Here is a 23,910-nt window from a genome sequence, read left to right as displayed (position 1 = left end):
ACCCAGAACTTGGGCCTTGTGAGGGTATCTAGGAGCGCTGGCCCCGAATGGGGTTGGGATCTCTGCAGCAAGTGCATCCCACAAGTGGCCCCTGCCAGCTTCCTGTTTTAATGTGGCTGGAAGTGTGCTTGCCCATTCTTTCAAGTGTTAGTTGAGTGCTTTGGGCCAGACCGGGGAAAATAAACAAACGGCCTCTCTAGAAACTCCAGTGTGGCAGGAATGCATGTCTCCTTTAAGAATTCACTTTCCAAAAAAATCGTCATCTAAATAAAAGCTAGGCAATAGTAATGAGTATTGTGTGCCATAAATAGCCCATCTGCACCCTGCCCCAAAGCCTTATGGACTACTGACCTATCATTGCATCTCAGACAGCTTTTCAGAATGTGACACTTAGGGACCGGGTATGTAGCTCTCCTGGCAGTGTCCCTGCCTGGCATGCGCACAGCCCTGGGTCCATTCCCTAGCGCCACGCAAATCTGCTGTAACAGAGCAGATATGCAGCCCTAGTACTGAGGAGGCAGAGGCAGGAGGATCAGAACTGCAAGGTTATCCTTGGCTATACACCGTGTGAGGACAGCCCAGGCTCTAGGAAACCCTAACTCAACAAACAAACAAGCAAAAGGGATAATGTATTTGTGTTTAGGATCTGAAGGCGAGGTAGAAAGATGCAGTTCAGTCCGATGGCCCCTAGCCTGCTAAGTCATTGTAGAGACAATCCTGGGGGAGGGGAGCAAGGTCCAGAGTATACCTCCGCTCAAGCCATTGGTCCATGGCTCTATTCTGTCGTCCTAAAACTAACCCAGTCTGGTTCAGTAAACAGAGGAAGCGGAGAAGTGAAGAGCAGTGGTGAATTGTATTTGACTTGGATTCCACCTCCATGCAGAGCTGGCAGTCGGCAGGAGTATGTACACTTGTGGGCTGGTAAATACTGAACTACTCTCAGGTCGGTCTAGAGCCGAGAGAAGACATGCCATGCTGACGTGTTCCCAGAGTCCATGTCCACTGCTGGCGATGCGTGGTACAGGCGTGACAGCTGACAGGCAGGGTGACAGCTGAGAGAAGGTGAGTCAGAGAAACAGGAAGGCTCGGATGTGGACGTGTCGTCATTCTGGCCACACAAGGATGGCATGGGGGTGGCGCCCTGTCTTAAGGGTTCTGTCCACAGTCAGGTGCTAAGCTGCTGCACGGATTTCACCTTCCTTCCCTCTGCCTCCTCCCCTCTGTACTGGAAACATGTTTGGGATCCTACCAAATTAAACTCCAAACAGAGCAAATTAACTAAAACTCATTGTTGGTACTTCCTGCCATTTCTATGGATGTCTCTCTTGCTCTTCACAGCTCTTGAGAAAAAAACCTGAGCCTGACGTGTCTGCTTCCTTCCTCACTCTTCAGCCACCTCAGCCTGCTGTTCCTACTGCTTTTCTGTCCCTATCATAGGTCCAGTGGAGATGTTCCTCTTCGCTCTGTGTGTGTGTGTGTGTGTGTGTGTGTGTGTGTTGTGTGCATGCATGCGTACAGGTGTCCTCTCTCACTCTCTGCCTTGTCCCTTTGAGGCTATATGTTTCCTGTACCCACATCTCATGTGAATCTATTGCAGCCAGCAAACTCCAGGGAGCCTCCTGACTGCCTCCCACAGTTCCAGGGTCACACATGGATATGAGATCAGGCCTGACTTGGGTACCAGGCCCTGTACTCAAACTCCATGGTTGCAGAGCAGTGTTCTCAAGCACAGAGCCATCTCCCAGTCTCCCATTCTTATCTGTAACAGGTTTTGGGTGCTGTTCTGTCTCTCGGGTTTCCTTTGTCTCCTGATAAGCTATCTGATTTCCCACCATCTACGCACAGACACCTCAGGGGTCCTTCCTGGAGCATCATCATTCTGGCCACACACTGATAGCTCCTAGGGTACAAGTCAGATACAGTTGACATTTGGAATTCCCACTATCTCCCAGATAAACACCTCTCAAAAACTCTCTCTGGGTTGAGTTCCAAACCAGCTTGCACAAACTGGACCCAGCCCCCTGCCCCCAGCCTTAGTTTGGTTGCTTGGCAAGTGGCCTTGTGATCCACTCGAGTCCCAATACAAATCTGCCTCTTCTGCGCACACTCTGCCAGCAGATGTCCAACTAATTGACCTCCCGATCCCTACAGCTTGTTCTTCCTTCCCCCTTCTCACTAGTGCTGCCTGAGCTTGGGCCTCCATTTTGCCTCCTCTTGGCTACAGTTTCATGGCATTCTCCCTGTCTGCCTCCCTCCGCTTCAGCTTCACTTCTGCCTCCAATGGGAACTCTCTTAAAGTGACTCCAAGGGTGTCACTGCCACACTTGAACTTGTTCTACTGCACCCCATGCCCATTGTGATAAAGTGCCCCACCCTCACTTCCCACACTAAATACATCTGAGCTCCATGCCACCCCTACTCAGGGCCCTCATTGCTTAGCCTTGGACTGTTTGTGCGGAGTTGTAAGTCCTCGCTCTGACATGAAGCTCACATCTTTTTGCTATATTGCGTACCTTTTCATTTTCCTAAAGGTTTTCTTTCTTCTCATGCATTCATCTCCTGGGGACCCTTCCTATCCCTACTTGACCCTTCGCTCTGGTTCAATTGCTCCCTCAGCATTCTGGGACTATACGTGTATGCTGATACTTGTCACGAGTTCCTTGGATATCTAAGGCACACATGACGCTGATGGCTTTTTGCTTGGGAAGGGAAAGTCAGAACAGTGCAGACATGCCCATTAGCCAAGTGTCTGTGCCCAAACCTCATGGAACCTTGCAGGTTCAAATGAGTTACTATGGAGAAAGGCAGTAAAGTCATCTTTGAGAAATCTGAAAAATTGTCATTAGTCTGGAAAAAGAAGGAAACAAAGCTAGGAGGAAGCACAGAGGGAAGCCGGATAGGCCAGGGACCCCATGAGCCAGTGGCTGGTTGACCCCCATGTTACCTGAAGGCAGCACCCTGAGCATCATCCGCTGCGACTCATCGGAGGCTTGGTTGATCCACTTGCCTGGGTGGCCATGTTGCTGCCACTCTGCCACCCTGCACCAGTACATCCCAGCATCCTCCAGCTCCACCCAATGCAGCTTCAGGACAAAGTCTGTGGGAGAGGATCGGTAGCAGTGCAGGGCCCGCCTGCGGCCCTCTCGGCCGAACTCCAGTAAGCCGTCATACTGCAGGTGGGCCAGCATCTGACTCACTGCGTTCCCCCTGCTCCGGTACCACGTCACGGAGTACAGGGAGGCTGGGCTGCCGGGGCCATCCAGGGTGCAGCTCAGGCCCACTTCTTCATGCTCGGTAGCGTTTTCCAGCCAGTGCACTTTGCTGACACGGACCTGACTTCCTAGAAGGCAAAGTGGTGACTGGTTAGAGAAGAGAGGACTTTCGACGCGGTCACCTCTAAGTCATATCATTTCCACTAGGAGATCTTATCTGGTATTTTGCAGACATTAGAACCTCCATCACTGATGTTTGCCTTTGATCCTTCCCCTTTTTTTTCCACACTTGCCAGAACATTCTTTGCTACGAACCGAACCAAGCTTACCACGTCCCCCCTTCAGCCTGACCTCTTGCCTGATGGACCCTACCACTAAAATAGACACAACTTCAGCAGGGCTTGCAGCCTTCACCTGTCTTTGAACTTCCTCTTTGATCTCCCACAGGTGCTGTTCACAGCTTTGAGTGCTCTCTCAAGTTCGGCCTCACACCAGTCCCACTCCTTCTGAGGAGATCACCTTCCCCCATCACACCCAGATGTTACCTCTTGTTCAGACACACTGAGAGACAGAATTTGCTCGATACCCTCAGTATTTTAAGAGAATCTGGTTAACTGCAAACATTCTCGAGTTGAGAAGTGCCATTGCGTTATCTTCGCCAGTTCTTCACCACTGTGGCAAAAATACCTGAGCAAAACAACTTAAGGAAGCAAAGATTTATGGTATGGCTGGTGGTTTCAGCCGCCACGGTCCATTAATTCCTATATGTTGCATGTCTATAAAGCTAGCATCACGTGCATGGCTGATAAGGTTTATAACCAACTTGACCTATGACGAGGAGTCCTTGGACCATGGCTTCGGTGGTCCCTTAGTGTCTGTGCCACAGATCCCACAGAACCAGCTTCCTGTGGAATTCAGAGTGAGCAGGGGACGCCAGCCTTGCCTTTTCACTCTCATCTCAAGGCCAAGCGATTAAAAACAACAACAATGAAACCCACAGAAGCTCAGGGTAGTCTGGAACTCACTGTGTACGATAGGATGTCTTTCTGCCTCAGTCTTCCTGGTTGCATGCCACCACACGCGGCTTTCAAAGGAAAATGTACTGAATGAATTTACTCTTACATCCTTGAGTCTGATTGGTGTGTCGGGGCAATTCCCGAGGTACCGCCGAGGTACCTTTCCTTTTGTGGTAGTGCAAAGTTTGTGGCACCAACCTCTGACAGCCACGCTTCCCATGAACCCCAACTTGAGTCTCTTTATTGGGTAGATGCCAAGGTTTTCGTATTTTTCTGCTCTGTTTTTTGCTCCTAATTGTCACTGTAAACCTGGCTAAGAGCAGCTAGCGGTAACCACGTCATAGTCTGAGTTGTCTTGGAACTCTTTCCATTCCTTTTGAGTTCAACCTCACTCAAGTCTTGGGGAATAAACACAATATTCGCCAGAAATCCATATGAGTGGCCTTTAGTCCAATTTCCCATAAAGTCTTCATTTCTGTGCGAAGTTTCACAAGCACAGTCTCTCTGTCCACATTCCTACAGCGTGTTCTTTCACCAGAATTGTCCATTAAGCTCTTAGGGATGCATTCTAGAGATGTTCTAGCCTGCTTCTTCAACCTCTTCCAGATTCTTCCCACAAACCGGTTTCAGATCTTAAGAACCACATCATCAGGTTTAACCCCACCTCTCTGACATCAATTTCCTGTATTAGTTTCTTTGTTGCTGCTGCTGGTGGTGGTGTTGTAACAAATATCTAAAAGAAAGAGACTAGAGGATGAAAGGTTTGTTCTGTGGATGGCCTCAGAGATTTCAGTCCAAACTCAGGTGGATTGTTTGCTTAGGGCCTGAGGTAAGGCAGAAGAATATTGCCATTGGAATAGGTGGTACAAGCTCCTCTCAAGGTGGCAGGGATGGAGAGAGAGAGAGAGAGAGAGAAAGAGAGAGAGAGAGAGAGAAACAGAGAGGGAGAGGGGAGAGAGAGAGAGAGAGAGAGAGAGAGAGAGAGAGAGAGAGAGAGAGAATGAGAATATGCCTGCACTATCGTCTTCCTTCTTCTTTCCTTCTATTCTGTCTGCGACTGCCAGGCTATTTGATAAGACCACACACATTCAGTCAGGTCTCCACTTAGCGAATCATCTCTGGAGATGTTCTCCCAAACACACTCAAAACACACCTTACTAACCTCCTAGGTGCCTTTCAATTCAATCTACTCAATGATGAAGACTGCGAGAATTTCTTGATGCACTAAAAGATCTAATACTGAGGCCATATTTCTACCTGGGGAACATGGGCTTGAACCAAGAGCCGTTGCCTCCTCAAAACCTGCAAGGCATCTGCAGTCAAGCATTTGGCCAGGGAGAGTGGAAGGCAAGGATGTAAGCCACACAGATGCAGTCTGTGGGAGACAAAAAAGCAGTGGTGATGGGCTCTCTGGAGCATCCACGCAGAAGTGAACAGTAGGATTCACAAGCCTAGGGCTCAGGGTATCGAAACCCAAAGACGTAAGTGACAGTTTAGCCAGGACAGTGGTGCAGAAGCCCTGAGAGCAGCAGAGACTAAAGCAGAAGGGCCCAGGAGCATTCCCTGAGGAGCGCACAAACTTAACTGAGACAGGGGAGAGGCCTGGAGAGGAAGCGAGGCAGAGATCTCTTCTAAGCTATTTTTCACCCCTGCTTCTCTCCCAGACCGAGTTCCGCTATGGCAAGAGCTGTGTCTTCTTCATCTTTGCTGTTCTGTTTCCTAGCATATGGGAATGTCCAATTATAATCTTAGTTTTTTTTCTTTTTAATGTCACCTTGAAAATAGTACTTTAAGCACCACATTAGATGGAGTTATTTACATCATACTGTTGGCCCTCGTCCAGTTCTTTAGCCGGGACGCCCACTTGACTTTAACTCACAGTTAGAGGTGACCCAGCCAGTGCGGAGACCAAGACAAGCCTGCCCGCCTTCAGACAGCAGTGCTCAGACAAGCTCAAACGGATGGAAGCTCCATTACATTTCCAAAGATCTCCAGAGGTGGAGAAGGCTCCCCCAGTAAGCCATTCCAACAGTTAACTACTTCTATTTGCCTTATGTTTAGGCAGCCAAATGTTGAAAAGCAATTTCTCCACACGTCCCCATAGAGTTGTACAGTTTCTGTTCACAGTGGGAGAAATATGCTTTGTATTACTCTTTCTCTGCCAAATTACAGCAGAGCCCCGCTGGAGTGACACGGCTTGTTATTATAGAGATCTGGAGATACGATTCCCTGGGCAGCTGCGCAGACCAGGCTGCCAGGCCGACCAGGCAAAGGGATCTTGTTCCCATTTGAGCTCAAAACCTCAGACTGATTCACCTCAAGTAACCTCCCCTCCTTTGGCGGGCGACCAGGTCCCATGGGTATTTGTAGGTGGCTGTTATTCTTATGGTCCAGATTTTTGTTGTTACTGTTGTTTTGCTTGGTTGGTTTTTGAGACAGGGTTTCTCTGTAATAGCTCGGACTGTCCTGGAACGTTGAAGATCGGACTGTCCTCGAACTCACAGAGATCTGCCTGTCTCTGCCACTGTTTGCCACCACCACCCCCCACCACGGGCCAGATAATAGCTTTAATCTCTTCACAGTCACACCCTACAGGCTATTGGAGAAAAGCTGGCCATCTTATAGAAAGATGTATGACAACACCCTTCCGAGGTTTACCTGTGGGCCTGAGTTTCAATTCTGTGAGTCCTGAAGTCTTTCTTCCAAGTTTTTGCCAAGTGCCGTTTGTAGCTAAGAGCCATTCCTCCACGGCACAGTAGTAGTGGCCCTGGTCACTGGCTTCCATGTTCAGAATGTTCAGCAGAAAGAAATCTTGGGACACTTTCTCAGAATGAAATTTTTCCTTGCTCCGAGGGGTTTGAAATACATCTCCGTATTTTACAACATTGGTTTGGTCTGTTTCTAGGATCTTCAGATAGGACTCACTTGTAGTAGTGGGAGAAAAGAACCAAGTGATGGATAACGGAAGGTTTCCAGCAGATCGGGACAAGATGGAACATTCTATATGTGTGCTGGAGCTGAGGGGGAGCTCTTGGACTTGACTGCTTGAGTTCACTCTCAGCTTGCTCTCTGAATGAAAAGAATAAAAAGAGTTACTTTGTTAGGGAAAACAAACAAAATACAGAATTTCAAGCTAGCACTTCAACTAGGGCAAACAGCCATCACGTGGATGAATTCCCTCCCAGTAGCGGCCCTTAGCTGTTCATTCAGCTTTGACACCATTCAAGATCTGACGAAGCTACCCTTCCCATCTTTGAGCCCTGTTCCTCGCCCATGCCGCATGTGGCTAAGAATAGCTGTGACTGTGGCCCAGCACAAAATTGCCAACTTACTTAAAATACTATGAAGTCTGGTTTCATTCTTCATACTTCAGCGGTGCATAAACTTTGTAGATGACAGTGTTGTGTTACAACGTCAAAAGACCGGACATGCCCGTGAGAATTCTGTGTGATTGCAAGTTGATGTCTCTTTATAACATCCACCTGCTCATCCTCATTCTGTCCTTGCTGTGCCGGGAGGGGGGGGAGCCCTGGGAAAAGAGGCCAGCTCTTCCCCACGCTATAATATAATATAATATAATAGCAGAGGCATCTCGTCCATAGCATGTCTGCATCGTTTTGAGAACTCCCTGTCTCTGTGTGTTTACTGTATGAACTGCATCTATAATCCTGATTTGTCAGTCTAGTTAGAGCTGCCTTCAAACACGAGCAAGCAAGAGGACGTTGTGCATGGGCTATGAAAATTGTGTTTCTTTTCTCTACAGCCACGCCACTGGGAGGAGTTCATGTGGGGATGGGCTCCGCCATCTTTTAACCCCAGTGGCTGTTCCTTTGTCTCAGATGCACAGTGAATCTTGCTCTCATCCTCACTTCTTGAGGATCCCTCTACTGCTGTTGATGCTGCCAGAAGGTTCCTTTATTCCCCCTCAACAAACATATATTAATCACATATTCTGTCACATACCAGACTATTTTAGGTATTTTGGGAACACTTCCCCTCAGTGAGTCAGTTTGGAGCAGCAGTTCTTAACCTGTGGGTCGTGACCCCTCTGGGGGTGTTGACCAAGCCTTTCACGGGATCTTATCGGCTATCTTGCATATCAGATATTTGTGACTTATAACAGTAGCAAAATTACAGTTATGACATAGCAACAAAAATAATTTTATGTGTCGGGGGTCACCACAACATAAGGAACTGTATTAAAGGGTCAAAGCATTAATTAGGAAGGTTGAGAACCACTGGTTTAGAGGAAGATATAAGACAGGGACAAAGACTCACGCGTCGAACAGAGATATGCAGAAATGCAACAAATATCAGGATCACCCAGCAGGTTTACCTAACCCAAGGACAGGAGTGGGGAGAGACTTCTTGGAGGAGGCAACTCTGAGCTAAGACTTGAAGATTAATAGTAGTCATCCAGATGAATAGAGAGCAAAAGAATTCCACATAAAAGGAACGACTTGAATAATGGCTTTGAACACGCGATACATGTGGATTATCGAACCGCAGGCGGTTCAGTGTGGTCGGGTCAGATCTAAGACAGATCTTAGTGGGAGGCCCTGGAGAAACAGCTGCATGGGATTACTGAAGGTCTTTCACGGCTTGCCACGGGAGTTTGGACATGAAGAGGACACGGCTTCTAATCTGGAGTGCTGGGATGTGGTAAGGACAAGAGGAACAGTATGGAAGGGACATCTTTGGGCAATGATGACAACTTAGACTCTGACACTGAGCACAGACATGTCTTGGAAGCAGTTAGATATGACTCCCAAGACCAGAAGGAAAACCATTCTGAGCAATGAACGTGGAAGTTGTCAATGGGTGGATCGTATCCACAGGCAGAAAGGATTTTTCCTAGAAAAGCGTGGAGGGTCAGAGGACATGTCAAGCTTGAATCCCAAAGAATGGTTGTTTTTAAAGAAAACACTGGGCCCAGTGGACAAATGCATGCCTACCCTGGAAGAGAATCAGAAGTTCAAGATCATTCTTGGCTACATAATACATCTGAGGCTAACCTGAGTTAAGAAAAAGAAAGCAAAGCCAAGCGTGAAGCCCACATCCGTAATCCTAGCACTTAGGAGGTTGAGGCAGGAGGATCAGGCTGCACTACAGAATGAGACACTGTCAAAAAACAAAACCAAAAAAATTAAAATAGTGACTCCATGGAGGAGGAGAATACAAGAGAATGAGAAGAAATCATTAGTAGTAGGAAGAAACCTTCATGCCATTGGGTCGAGAGCAAAATAAATAAATAAAAATAAATAAAAGATTAAAGATTTATGGAAGCAATCTCAAACATCAGGGAAGGACAAGTAAATTAAGGCGTGAATTCACGAGTAAGGTCATTACTATTAGCACAAATAATTCTCAGCAACACAGAGATGGTGGTGGCTGCCATGCCTGAACACCCACTTGGCAAGCCAGGCACTGCAGTAGGCACACTACAGACACACCTCAGTTCACGTGCACACCAGCAATTTACAGAGGCAGTGACTGAGGTAGGGGCAGATTAAGTGTCCAATGGCTGCATCACCATCCCGGGAAAATACAAGTCAGGAGAGAGACACGTATGCACACGGCATGGCAGAACTTCAGCCAGGCTGGGTTTTACTCTTAGCCTCTGCGCGCTATTCTCAAGTTAAGACTGAATTTGACCGAAACCCTAAGTTCTCTCTTGTATGTTAACACATTTAAAGAGGTAGCTAAGGGTATTCTAATGGACTTGACAAGCTCGTCACCACTTCTGAGGAAGATGCTGGGTCACCAGCAGGGACCAACCTAAAAGATTGTGCCCTCTGGAGCAGGTCCCTTGAGGACCTGCTGTGCCAAACAGCATCCTTCAGCTGTTGGCAAGAGGAAGTCCTGGCAGATGGGGAAAGGCCCAGAGCGGCGGTCATTAGCCGATGTGGAGGTATTTCGTTGTTGTAATGATCAGTGTGGCTCCCATGTGTGCTGGCTTCATGTTCACGCCATCATGTCTTGCTTATTTTACCACCACAAATGCAGTGACTGGGTATTTTTGTTTATTTCTATAGTTTACACAAAGTTGGGGGAGGAGTTTTGTGGTTGTTACTGTTTGAGACGGAGGAGGCTCAAATTGTAGCCTCGAATTCTCAATCTTCCTGCCTCAACCTCCTGAGTACCAGGATTATAAGAGTGCATAATCACACCTGACCAGGAAAAAAAAGATTCTTTTCTATCCCCCCTCCCCTTTTAAAAGCAGGGATCAATTTCACGCCTCCCTTACCTGGAAAAGTGACATTAATCCTCACTAGGTTAGAGGTGGCAGATACCCGGGCTGGGCCACTTGTGTACAGGGAATTCCTGTCATAACCTTCCACCGTGCACCGATACACCCCTGTCTCCTCCACAGCGGCATCGTGGATTTGGAGTTGAGAGCGCAGAGAAGACTGTGAAACCTTCGTCTTCCTCTGGAACTGCGAGAGGCCATCCCCCCATGCAACTGTGCCATTGTGGGTGATCCGAACTAACTGACGGAAGGCCCCAGAGCCAGCTGGCTGGAACTGCCACGTCACCGAGCAGGGCAGCTCGAGGTCCGAGTGGCTGGCCCTCACTATGCAGGCCAGGTCGAAGGTGTGGGTGAGTGTCACGTGTGGATGACGGCTCATCAGATGAACCTGTAAACTTGATTCTGTGGGGGGGGGGGAGTGAGATACGCTTCCTGTTTACCAAGTCCCAGCGCAGGACGTCCAAATTTTCTCAATGGCACCCCTCACACAGGGACACACATTTGTGCTCCTGGACTATCATGAACTTGGGGGTACAGTCTGTCCCGAATCCCAACCCCAGCCCTCCAAGTTTCCCCTCATTGCCGCCAACTGTTCCCAGCAGCCACAACAAACAGGCAGTGTTCCCACAGTGTGAAACTCAGACAGCTGCACTGAGCAAGGGGAACACGCACAGCCAGGGTCTGGCCTCCTTCCTCTCCCCACTCAGCAAGTGGAACACGCACAGCCAGTGTCTGGCCTCCTCCCCACCCCCAGGGTTCGGCGTCACTCTCTCGCTTGTGCTAGCAAAGACTTCTGGACGCCCAGGCTGCTGCCGGAATGGAAGAGGCTTGGCTCCATTCATCTGGAAGTCAACTCCTATTCACAGGGGTTTGTGCTCAGCTTTGAACAATTCACAAGCTGCGCTCTAGAATGATCTATAAAGATGAATGAACTCGGAGGTCAGTCGACAGGCCTGATATGCAGATCCTGCCTTGTTTCTCGTGGGGAAACCTACACCATTGGCAGGGGTTCTGGATGACCCTACTCAAACTGCAGTATAGAATGAAGTGATTGACACACATTCAGAAAAGAATTTCCCAGATACTCACTCAGAGATTTTACAGTGATTGCAGTCTTCTGGGTCCACTGCAACTCTTTGGCCTGGTTCTGGAGCCTCTCTGACACTCTGCATTCATAGGTGCCACTGTCTGTGACCATTGCCGAGTCAATCTCCAGCCGAAAGGTGGCCCAGTCCGCTTTCTCCAACCTTTTGTTACTATGGGACCTGGGGCCTGGAGAAGAGACTCCCAGCTGGACAATGCCATCTTGTTCCATGCCAGCCACAAACACAGGTGTGGTCTGGTCCTGTGGGATGAGCCACCAGCTCACAGACAGAGGACCTGCATCCCCACCTGCCTTGCAGACAAGGGTAAGCTCCTCTCCTTCCCACACGGCCCGCTGCTCGGCAGACACGGTCACACTTCTTGCTGCAGATTATGGATTATGGAGGAAAAGTACTTTAATTAAACAGAAACATTTCTAAAATACAGTGGCATCGAATTATAAGGATTTGACTTGTTTGTGACAAATCGGAGCTGGCTGATTCCTCCTTATTACGCCCAGAACAAAGATCTGCCAAACATTTAAATTGTAAATGGATGAATGGATGGATGGATGAATAGATAAGTGGATGTATGTATAGATAAATGTATGTGTGTATGTATGCATGTGTGTATATATATGTATAGATGAGTAGATGAGTGGGTGAACAGATGGATGAGTGGATGGATGGATGTATAGGTGATAGATAGATAGATGTGGATGGATAAGTGTGCGTGTGTGTGTGTGTGTGTGTGTGTGTGTGAAAAATAAAATTTTCCTAAGGTAATATCACAAAGTAGAAACAAGACAGGTGACACATACATGATTCATAACATACATTTATTTTTCCTATTGTTCTGTTCAGTCAGCCCATACTGAAAAATATCCAGTTGAGCAAATATCTGATAGTATTTTGTTTGATTCATTAGGGTGAGTAAATGATCCTGAAAGTAATGAAGTCCTGATGACTTAAATGTTTAGGGTACTTGCATTTTGTTTTTAGGATAAAGGCTGTCGGTGTTTTCAGTATGTTCTCCGTCTTCCTACTTATTTTGCCCTAGCCTGTCCTAATCCACTTAGGGTGTGTTTTAAACAGGGAAAGAAAATTATTAATTAGATCTCTCTTTGTAATACTACAATTAAAAAGAGACTAATTTGGGGAAATGTATATTTATATACACACACATCATCTATACAGATCCATATCTATCTATCTCCTATCATCTATCTATCATCTATCTATCTATCTATCTATCTATCTATCTATCTATCTATCTATCTATCTATCTTTTATCATTGGCAGAGACAGTCTTCTTATGTTTAAATTACTGTGCATAACTATAATGTAAGGCTGGCTCCCAGATGGGAAATTCAAAACATGGAGAAATGTAAGCATTCACTCAGCAAATACTTATTGTGCAAGGTCCTGTCCCGGCTGCTCTGTGGGCCATGCAGACACATCAGGAGCTCCCGCGTCCTCGGCAGCCCAGCACTAAAGGCCAGCTACCACCACCCAGAGGCAGAACGACTCAGGGCAGCACACTTGACCTCTCTGAGCTTTCGCGTTGCTTTCCAGGAAAAATGAGGGTAATAACAGCAGCCACATTTTGCTTTGTTGAGAAGACTGAACAAAGGCCACACAAAGGGCTTGGGCCCTGAGCTACAGAGAGTACTGAAAAGGGGTTAGCTATTACCATTAGTGTTTAATAAGAGACACTGGCAACAGCGGAGGAAGTTCAAAGCAAAAAGAGCAAAATAAAACAGAACCAGCATTAGAAATCTAGAGGGGATCTAAATGAATCTGCAAATTGCTCTTCCCCACCGAGGAGGGAGAGCCCTTCCACCGCTTCAGGCAGGCATGCACCAGCTACAACGGCAGGATAAAGACTAATCTTCATAACCAGGTGAAGCAAATTATCAAACCTGCCTCTGCATTGTGGGTGTCAGAGGCACGATCATGCTATCTGCCTTTTGTTTTTAATATAAAAATGACTCATAACTGAAATTTAGGAACTAGAAAGGAAATGACTAGTCATAATTTCGCCACTGTAACATAGCCGTCGTGATTAGTTTCAACTAACATCACTTCAAAAATTCTCTGTGGCCATTAGCCTCATAGTCAGAAGAAAGGCACGGGGAGAGTGGGTGTTCCCTTCTGTTTAAAATATTCATGGAACAATAAAATCCGCTCGTATTTCAAATAGCAGTTTGACTTTCCAAAACAGAATGTTAGACAAGGTCCTCAATAAATATGTTAATAAGCTTTCCAGTTATTACATGTTAGGCCCAGGTTGGACTCCAACCTATGGGAAAAAAAAGAAAACAAACCCTCTTTATCATTGAAAGATAAGTCCCCAGGACCAGGAGTGGAATGCCACGACACACCCTTTGGAGCTCCCAGGATCAAGTTCTTACACACGGGGTTTAAGGAAGTTGGTAGATACTTCCCTGGGGACTTCAGAGATTTAGTGAGCTCTGTGTAAATATGTAAACCACCCACATTGTCTTTCCTGAATCCTAGAAACTTAGACCAAATGTTTAGCGTGTAAACTAACACCAGGACCCTCCACATCCTGCCACTCTCTTCCTCCCGAGCCATTGGGGAGCAGGGAGCAGAATGCCGAGGAGGCGTCGATCTATCTTTGGAGACACCCCTAGTGCAGCAAGATTAGCTTTCATTTTAGCTCAGTTTATTTTTAATTAAAATTTCTTCCCCTAGTTTTTGCTTTTGGGCAAATTTTCTTTTTAGACTTTGACTTTACCACTCAGTCCAGACGATTCTAATATTGGTTCTGGGTGCGTCTGTTTTTGCTCTATGTAAAGCACTGATTATTCAAGCATAGTTAAAGTCACTCAACCTCCATAAAGCAAGGATGAACTAAGTGGCTGTCCTGAGTCTGTCTTCTGTTGCAATAACGAAATATCTGAGACCGGGTAATGTATAAGGAGGTTCGTGGTGCTCACGATTCTGGGGGTTCAAGAATCCAGATATTGCAGTACCGGTACGGTGGGGACCCTCCCGCTACAGCAGAACTTTATGGAAGAGAAAGGAAAGCAGGAGCCATAAGCACCCATGGTGGCCTCATTTATTCAGTCCTGTCTCCCATGGTGGTATTAATACATTCGTGAGGGTGGAGCTCCCACAACCTCATTGTGTCCACATCACCACACTGAGGACCACATTGAGCCTCTGAAGGGCAATTAGACACAGGGCCCAGCAGTGACTCGCGCTCTTTCATTCACAGGGATGCTCAGCACCAGTTGAGCAGACATCTCACCGCATCACAACAAGCACAGAGAATGGAGTCTGTCTGCTTTCATTTGTCTCCTCATTTCTCACTGAGTCAGAATTATGACCCGCTGCAAGTTAACGTAACGAGATTAGCAGAAAGCGATTGAAAAATGGCTGCCCTGCCTCAACTCAAGGTCAGCTTACTTGGCTGTGTGTTCTCCAGGAAAAGGGACTCTACCCCCCTCAACCCCCGTGTACACATACATTCACACACACTGGTACACACATGTGCAGGATATTCATGCACTTGTAAGCCTTTGCTCATGTGTGTAGATGTTTACAAACACATAAAGTCAGAGGACTTTATTAATACAGAAAACCCAGCATACAAAAAAATGTAACCCAAAAAGCCAAATAGACTCAAACAACGTAAGATGACAAGAAGGGACTTAAGGGCACCTACTTGTGTCATTTTATAGACAAGAGAGTTAAAACTGAGATAAATGAAGAGAGGTACCCACGGCCTATGTCTCAAGAATTGAACTCTAAACGCCTTGGCTAGTCTTGATACATTCCCCTCCTTCACTTCACCTCCAGTGGGGTCTGACAGGCTCCAGACTCTAAAGGAAGACGCCCACTGTGCTCCTGTACTACCCAGGGAGGGCGAGTCTGAAGACAGCACTGTCTGTGGCTGTCCCCTTGTTACGTACCTGCTGGCTCCCTCAGCTGCACCTGGGTGACAGAGGACTGCTTTCTCTGAAGAACCTGCCAGGAGTCGCTCTGAGTTCTCAGCACCTCTGCCACTTCACAACTGTAGGCGCCTACGTCCTCTGGACCCACGGAGAAGATCTTGAGAGAGAAAGCCTGGGTGTTTAACTTTGAAACCTGCAGCTGTCCTTGACTGGCTCTGTCTCTGTAGTCGGTCTTCAGGCTCAGGACCCCACCAGCATCAATCTGGGCAATTTCCTTCCCATTGAGGAACCAAAAACCCTGAAACTGCAGGTCGCTGCCCCTGCCGGCAACCAGGCAAATCAGTTCCAAGGGTTTTCCTTCAGCAGGTGAGCTCCTGGCTGTGATGTTCACTTCAAAATCTCTTGCTGGGCAACAAAAGCAAGGCAGATGTTTAGAAAAACCCCTGTTCTTGCCCCTTTCAGCACACGAGGAATGAGATCTGTGATAGCAATACCACGGTTGCATCTTAGGTAGCCTTTCGGTTCTATGGTAGCTGTGAGTTCCCTACTCCAAAACAGCCCCACAGTGAAGGAAAATTACAAAGTCCCTGACTATTCCTAATCACCCAGAAACGACAGTATCCACGGTTTTCTGAAAGCAGTCCCCAGCAAGTAAAAAGCATGCAACAGATGTGTTAAGTATCTACTTAGGCATGCCTCCTTAATTAAAAAGTGAAATATTTCATGCTGTGTTGAATTGCTATAAATTATGATTTCTGGTTTTCTCTTTCATTTTTTTGTGCTGGGCATTGAACCTGGGCTTCACTGAGTGCTGGGCTTTCACTGATTGCTCTGAACCATAATCCCCAGCCTTTATTTCTTACTTTGTTCATTTGTCTAAGAAACAGCCTGTAGAAATTTTCTAACTTCTGAGCATATGTGATATGATTTTGTAGGACCCAATGAGTGTATCTCAGGCACTGAGGGCCACGGGATGATTTGTAGTCGAGCAGAGTAACATAAAGTTAGTGATTCACCACTAGAATATTCCTTTCCATGGTATGCTGTGGAATAAAACATTTGTTTAACTATGTAAAGATGCGTTGCTTCTGTTTATGCTGCATTTTTTTTAACTATGTAAAGGTGCATTACATTTGTTTCACCTTGTCTGCCTAAGGCACCTGATTGGTCTAATAAAAAACTGAATGACCAATAGCTAAGCAGTAGAGGGATAGGCAGGGCAAGCAGGCATAGAAAATAAGTAGGAGGAAGAATCCAGACTCAAGAAAGAATGAGGGAGAAAGAGAGGGAGATACCCAGGCCAGTCAGCCAGGCAGCCCCCAGCCAGACAGCCACTGAGGAAGCAAGAAAGTAGGACATAGGGATGAAATAAAGGTAAAAATCCCTGAGGCAAAATGTAGACGAAGAGAAATAGGTTAATGTAAGTTATAAGAGCTAGTGGGACAAGCCTAAACTAAGGCCAAGCATTCATAACTAATAGTAAGTCTTCGTGTCATGATTTGGGGTCTGGCAGTCCAAGAAAGTCTGCGACATTTGGTGCCCCACATTGGGCTCTAAAATACTGTTTTACCTTCCTCACAGGGGCTACACTTTAAACACCAGAGGCCCAACTGCTCAGGCTGTAGCCTGGGGGGATGGAATTCTGCCCCCCCCCCCAGACAACGACTCTGTTGCTACCAGGACAGGTCACTTTAACTAAATCCCTATTGTTCTAGTAAAACTTGAGATTCAGGGGACTGGAGAGATGGCTCAGTGGTTAAGAGCTCTTCCAGAGGTCCTGAGTTCAATTCCTAGCAACCACATGGTGGCTCACAACCATCTGTAATGGGATCTGACGCCCTCCTCTGACGTGCGGGCATACATGGAGGCAGAATGTTGTATACATAATAAATAAATAAATCTTTAAAAAAACAACAACAACAACAACAAAAAACCCTTGAGATTCAAAGGCCGGGGTGAAAACCTGCGAGATCATACAGTTAGAGTAGCAACTGTCTAACTTTCTCTCTTTGCTGGCATCCCCAGAAGCCCCTCTCTTTTTACCCCACCTCTTTCTGCTACTTCCTGTCAACTAGTTGCTAACCCTGCCTCTCTGAGCCCAGGTTAATTTTATTTAATAACACAAATGCACCCATCTTTACATAGTCAAACAAATACAGCATAAACAAATGTAACACATTTTTGCCTAGTTAGACAAATATTCCACAACAAGGGTGGATACTCAGTTTTACCTGGCCCTCCTATTGGACCAAGGCACATAAAGAGACCAAAAATGACCAGGCCTTTCTGTCTACTTTTGACAAAAATGTCAGTGGATCACGAAAGGTGACGATTTCAAGCCTGGTGGAAAGACGTTCTGTCATTAACAGGGACAAGGCTTCATAGTGGAAATTAGTGCAGCAATGAGGCCCAGCTGCCTGTGGTAGGCAGGCTTAGGAGAGAGGCAGATTTGACTTTGGAAGTAGGTTCCTCTTTTCCCCAGCAGGGATTAGAACGTACTCGGGGGTATATGTAACTATGGTCCCTTGTTTTGAAAATGGGGGGCTGACCAAATTATGGGGTGATTATTTGGCCTACAGTGAAATGATAAAGATACCATGCTTACAAAGTGCCTGACAAACATGGTTATAAAATCATGTCCAAGGCTGGCCTGTGGCATCAATTTAGCTGTTTCATGTTTCTTGTCCCATATAAAATCTCACATGAGCAAAGCCAAAATGGAACATTCTGGAACACCTCCACTTCAGTCATGCTTCCCAGATGACAAACACAAAATTAACTTAAACTTTTTATCTACTTTTTAGGAAAAGTCAACAAAAGGTTTAGGAAAAAAAAAAGCTATCCTGCTATCCCTAGTGTACCCACTGACAGCAAATTCACAGGTTTCCTGAGAAGATAATTACCCGCCGGCTGGATCCTCAGAGCTGTTTGATCTGTCTGCTTTCTTGTGATCAAGGTCCACGTTTCATCTGGATCCTGAATCCATTCTGTGGCCTCACAGAACAACTGGCCTTGATCTGAGGGCTGGAGCCTGCCTACGGACAGCTTGAAGGAAGTGGCACCCAGCTTGTCCAGCCGCACATCACCAGCCGCGAACCTAGCTGCATAGGAGGGCCCGGGGGCCAATAGGAAATCCCTGGAGAGGGAAATGATCTCAACGGCTTGGCTCTCCCCTTCCTGCGTCAGGTACCAGGTGAGTGCGAGGTGGGTGTGTTGAGCCGTTGCTTTGGTTGCCTCGCAGGTGAGTTCTAATGGCTCGCCTTCCTTCTTACTGAGTGTCTGGGAGGGCATGGTGGCAGACAGGGTGTCGGGAATCACTAGGAACAGAGCAACACTGGTCATCTAACTAGTCCATGTTTCCTCCACTAGACCTTCTCGAGGGAAGATGGCACCTACACCTCATCTCAAAGCGCATCCTTTGAGTTTGCTTTCCCAGCTATATGCTTTCCTAATACTGGCCTTTCTAATTGCTGAGGGAGCATGGGGACTTCACAAAGCATGTGCCTCAGTGATGTATGGCCCTGGCTTTGCTCCATCAGCATAGGCTAGAGCCAGGTTAGCTACTCAGCCACCAGCGGGAGGAGCACTGGAGCTTCTAGGCCTAGATTCCAGATTCAGCCTCCCTGTGTCTCTAGATGCACATGAGTAGATCGCTTCCTTTCCCTTCCCAGACCCTAATCTGCTTTCTCTATTACAGAGCTCTGAAATCATGTCATTTGTTATTCAGATCCCTAATGCAATCTTTCCCAAAGTTGTTATAGCCGTCGTAGGACCCTACCGGTCTCTTTTTCCTCAAATGGAAGCCATCCAGCCCAAGCCCGTGTGAAAGCAGCACAGAGACGGAGTCACCTGATGCTCCAGACACTGCTCTTAGAGCTGGGTATTCCCAGGAGCTCGGAAGTGGTGGGAGATGTGCACATAAAGAGCCGGTTATGGCATGACTGGGCGAATACCGGTTATCACGGTATGAACAGGGAACTACGAACCAAGTTGGGGTAGGCCCTTAGGCGATCTACAGAGTCCTGTGAAGGTGGTAATGTTAAATCTGCATCCTGGAATTTGTGGAGGAGTCTGCTAAACTGCACAAAGAAAGATAGATACTCCAGGCAAATGACAGTGCAAGAATTCCTATAGAAGTCTCTATAGGAAAATGTGATAGAAAATGGTGGTTGGAAAATAACCACTCTACGGTTAATGACATCACCAATAATATTAGTGCTGTCTCTCTCAGTAAGTTGCAAGGTGATATGGGGTGAGGGGACAAGCAAAAGTCTATCTAATGCTTTGCTACTACCAGTGGCAAAGTAGCCTTGGGAATGCCCCACAATGGCTCAATCTGTGTGGGGTAGGTCACTGAGAAAACATGACCCACCTACTTGTAACACATTTCCAAAATACTTGGAGGGGTACCCAGAGCAAGCAGCCTGGTGGAAAGCCTTTCCCATGGCAGGGCAACTGTGAGGGTGGAGACAGGCTTGCCAAAGGCTAGCTAGCAAGAGCTCACCAGTTAGATTTGTCTTCGCACTGTAGCTTCCCAAGTACTTCCCGTCCGTGTTGGGTGTGTGGCACTCATATTCGCCAGCATCCTTCATCTGGAGCTTTGTGATGTGCAGCAGGACCGAGCTGCCCTGCAGCCTCTCCACGTAGATCTCCTTGCTCTTCACTCGCTGGGCATACACTGCGTAAGAGAAGCCGTCATCCTTGGTACTGACGATCTGGACTTCCTTGGTTGGGGCTGTTGGCAGGTAAATGGACCACTGGAAATCCTGCGTGGAAGGTCCCTGATGACCGCTTACGCTGCAGCTGATGCTGACAGGGTAGCCTTCGGCTCTGTAGAGAGGGCCTTCTTGAATTTTCACTTCCCTCTGGCCGAGGCTGAGCTTAGCTTGCAAGTCGGAGGGAGGAAGGGGAATAAAAATAGATGAGCGCTCTAATACCCGGGGTACCACATCATGTAGCTCTCTATATTACCGTCCTAGTAAATGAGATCTCAGGTGATCGACTATCATCACCTCAGATCTTCACTGCCTTCCTCAGGCTGGCTGGCAGCGGAACAGCTCAGTGAGGTCATTGCTCCTCCATTACCTGAGCTTGCATAGCTCTGGTCTCCTTCTGAAAACGTTTAGCTTCAACCACGTATCAAGACCACACCCACAAAGCAGCAGTGTGTCTCAACGGACTGACTTAAAAGGTAATATAATATCTAATCATTTTTTTTGTGGTGTTTTATGGCAAAACAGCATAAACCACCAAACCTCAAATTCCATGACACAGTTTCTCTCACGGAAGGGCTTTCAAGAGAGGTAAAGTCCTCAGCTCTGCTCTTGGTGTCTTAGTCTTAGTCTTAGTCTTTCTTGCTGGCTAGTTGGAGATATTTGTAGCTCTTGGCCATGTCTGATGCAAAACTAGATAAAAGGAGCACCGGAAGTGGCGGCAACACTTCCTGTCTACTGTAAAGGTTTTTCTTTTCGGTTTGCTTTTGCTTCATTTTGCTGTTTTTTTGCTTTCTGGTTTCTTAGAAAGGCCCTTTCACTTTACCGAGAAATCTAGAAGGGATGCTTTATGAAACCCTGCAGGTTCTTTGCTCAGAGTTTAATTTTTTTTCTTACGGCTTTCAGCTAGGATGTTCTCTTATTGAAACTGTTGTGGAATATGATTTTGAGATGTGTTACATTTGTTTACCCTGTATGTTATGTGGAACACTTGTTTTAATGATGTAAAGATATGTTTTTTCTTTTATGTTGCGCTTGTTGAACTCTATGAAGCTGTGATTCTTTGCCTGTCTAAAACGTCTGATGGTCTAATAAAGAGCTGAACAACCAATACCAAGGCAGGAGAAAGGATAGGTGGGGCTGGCAGGCAGAGAGTATAACTAGGAGGAGAACTCTAGAAGGAGACGGTCACGATAAAGAAGGATCAAGGAGGAAGAAAAGAAGGGGGTCAGCCGCCATCCAGCTACACAGCCAGACACAGAATAAGAAGGAGAGAAAAGATATACAGAATTAGAGCAAGGTAAAAGCCCAGAGGCAAAAGATAGACGGGATAATTAGTTAAGAAAAGTTGGCGAGAAATAAGTCAAGCTAAGGTCAGGCATTTATAAGAAAGAATAAGCCTCCTCCATGTGTATTTATTTGGGAGCTGGTGGCAGGCCCTCCAATAGAGCAAGAGTTAAAAAAAAATAACAACTACAGAAACCTCAGAATATTAGGTTTAAACGAGAAAACATGATCAAAAGGTCATGTTCCTACAGAGAAATTGCTGGGGAATATTAATTTCAAGTGTGGGACTTTTGTTAACACTGTGTTTGTTAAACTATGAAGCTGAGTCACTGGGCCTGTCTAAAACACTTGATGGTCTAATAAAGAGCTAGATGGCCAATAGCGAGGCAGGAACAAGGGTAGGCGGGCTGACAGGCAGAGAGGATAAACAGAAGGAGAGATCTGGGAGAAGAAAAAAAAATGAGGAGCAAGAGAACAAGGAGAGGAAGACATCAGGGGCAGCCACCCAGCCACCCAGCCACCCAGCCACCCAGCCACCCAGCCACCCAGCCACCCAGCCAGTCATAGAGTAAGAAGGAAAGAAAAGTCTACAGAAATAGAGAAAGGTAAAGGCACAGAGGCAAAAGGTAGTCAGTATAATTTAAGAAAAGCTGACAAGAAACAAGCCACACTTGTCAGACAAACATAACTAGGAATAAGCCTCTGGGTGTGATTTTTTTGGGAGCTGGGTGGAGGGCCCCCCCAAAAAGTCAAAAGAGTAAAAAATTCACAAAATAAGAACTGTTTTTTCATTCAGCATCATTTCCCCCCCCCCCCCCAGAAATCACTACATGTTTGTTTATTAAGACCAAAAGGGATCTCGTCTTGTGTTTCTGAAAGAGCAGAGACCATAGACAATGGTGCCACAGGGATGGACAAGGTCTGCTTATGAGGGCCCGGGAACCCTTAAAGGGCCAGACAGGGCGGATAACATCAAAAGTGTCCATCAAGAACTGTGGCAGGGACAGAGGAGCTGACGGAATAGAATCCTCAGAACAGGCTCCAGAGAAGCAGAGCAGGGACAAAGAGTTCAGGCGACTCCTGTGTGTGTGTGTGTGGGGGGGGGGGGGAGACAGATCTGTGCAGAGCTTGTGAGAAGAGACGGAAACTACCAGAAGGTACAGAGGAGGAATCCCTTCCCCCACACGGGGCTAGCGATTGCCTGACAGAATCCACTAAAAACTTGAAACTGCATCTGAAGACACTCAACTAAAACTGGCCGAGAAACTAATCAATACCCAACCACACACATTTCCAGTAATAATTTAAAAATACATTCGAGTATTCATAAATCTCAATGTTATATATTTATGTCACACTTTTTGTGCTGAATATCTATAAATAGGAATTAGACACATTGGGAAAAAAAATAATTGCTTACCAGAAAATGACTACAGAGGAAGTTTACAACATTTTCAGCCAGGGAGCCTTAGTGAAATGTGGACACTGTATACCAGGAATATTTATAAATGTGAAGGAATATTTCCAGCTGCAGTGTTCATTGTCACCCCAAACAAGGGAGAGCTCACATGTCCACCAAGAGTAGAGCAGATACACTGTAGTGATGTATCATAAAATGGAATATTTTTTAAAAGTTTAAAGTAAAAATTATAACTATTTGCAATAACATGTAGGATTATATCTGATCAGACCCAGAATACCTTCGAATCTCTTTGAATATGTACAGAAATTCTATCTTTTATAAAGTTAAAAACAGGGACTGGAGAGATGCCTCAACAGCTAACAGCACTGGCTGCTCTTCCAGAGGACCAGGGTTCAATTCTCAGCTCTCCACATGGCAGTTCACAACTGTCTATAACTCTAGTTCCAGGGGACCTAACAGCCACCCTTACACAGGTATACATGCAGGCAAAACATCAGTGCACCTAAAATTAAAAAAATTTTAAATAGGCAAAATCACATTTTATTGTTAGTTGAGTTAAAAAATCATAAGCCAGGACGTGGCTATCATGAGAGTCAGGAGTGATTTGAGGGGAAGGATATGTACAGTGATGTATAGGCAGAATGGCTGGGCACCTCTAGGGACCTAACGATGTTTCTTGAACTTTGTACTGATTGGACGGGTTTTATTTTCTGCTTATTGGTCCAAATTCACATTTATGTTTTATTAGCCTTTTCTTATATACTACACTTCACCACGCGAATATATTTTTTAGAACTGAGGAGAAGACTGTTGTGTATGCTTAAGAACTGCATCCCCAGTATCCAGGTAAAAGTCGGACACAGCGGTGTACCTGTAACCCACATGATGGGGGAGGCAGAGACAGGAGGATCCCTGGGACTTATGGGCAATCTCATCTCTCTGAATCAGTGAGTCCCAGGTACAGTAACAGATCCTATTTCTATATATAGGGTAGACAGCCAGCTG

At 46.4% G+C, this 23,910-nt stretch overlaps 1 protein-coding gene across 2 annotated transcripts in view; it reads right to left on the bottom strand.

Moving 5' to 3' along the window:
* Positions 1-23,910, bottom strand: part of Cd101 (CD101 molecule) — a 39,093-nt gene that overhangs the window by 8,268 nt on the left and 6,915 nt on the right. For both annotated transcript variants that reach the window (XR_015735357.1, XM_048442192.3), the window contains exons 2-8: positions 19,988-20,368; positions 18,387-18,800; positions 15,502-15,888; positions 11,568-11,945; positions 10,476-10,880; positions 6,887-7,297; positions 2,945-3,340 (exon numbers count right to left, since the gene is read on the bottom strand). Coding sequence is in view for 1 of the 2 variants with exons in the window: in XM_048442192.3 (XP_048298149.3) it covers positions 2,945-3,340; positions 6,887-7,297; positions 10,476-10,880; positions 11,568-11,945; positions 15,502-15,888; positions 18,387-18,800; positions 19,988-20,368 (2,772 nt within the window). In the remaining variant the exon portion in view is untranslated. The remainder of the gene's footprint in view (positions 1-2,944; positions 3,341-6,886; positions 7,298-10,475; positions 10,881-11,567; positions 11,946-15,501; positions 15,889-18,386; positions 18,801-19,987; positions 20,369-23,910) is intronic.

The sequence above is a fragment of the Myodes glareolus genome, chromosome 17 (assembly GCF_982192425.1).
Source record: "Myodes glareolus chromosome 17, mMyoGla1.1, whole genome shotgun sequence".
NCBI lineage: Eukaryota > Metazoa > Chordata > Mammalia > Rodentia > Cricetidae > Myodes > Myodes glareolus.
The sequence above is the reverse complement of the archived record's forward strand: the minus strand, read 5'-3'. Positions and strand labels throughout refer to the sequence as shown.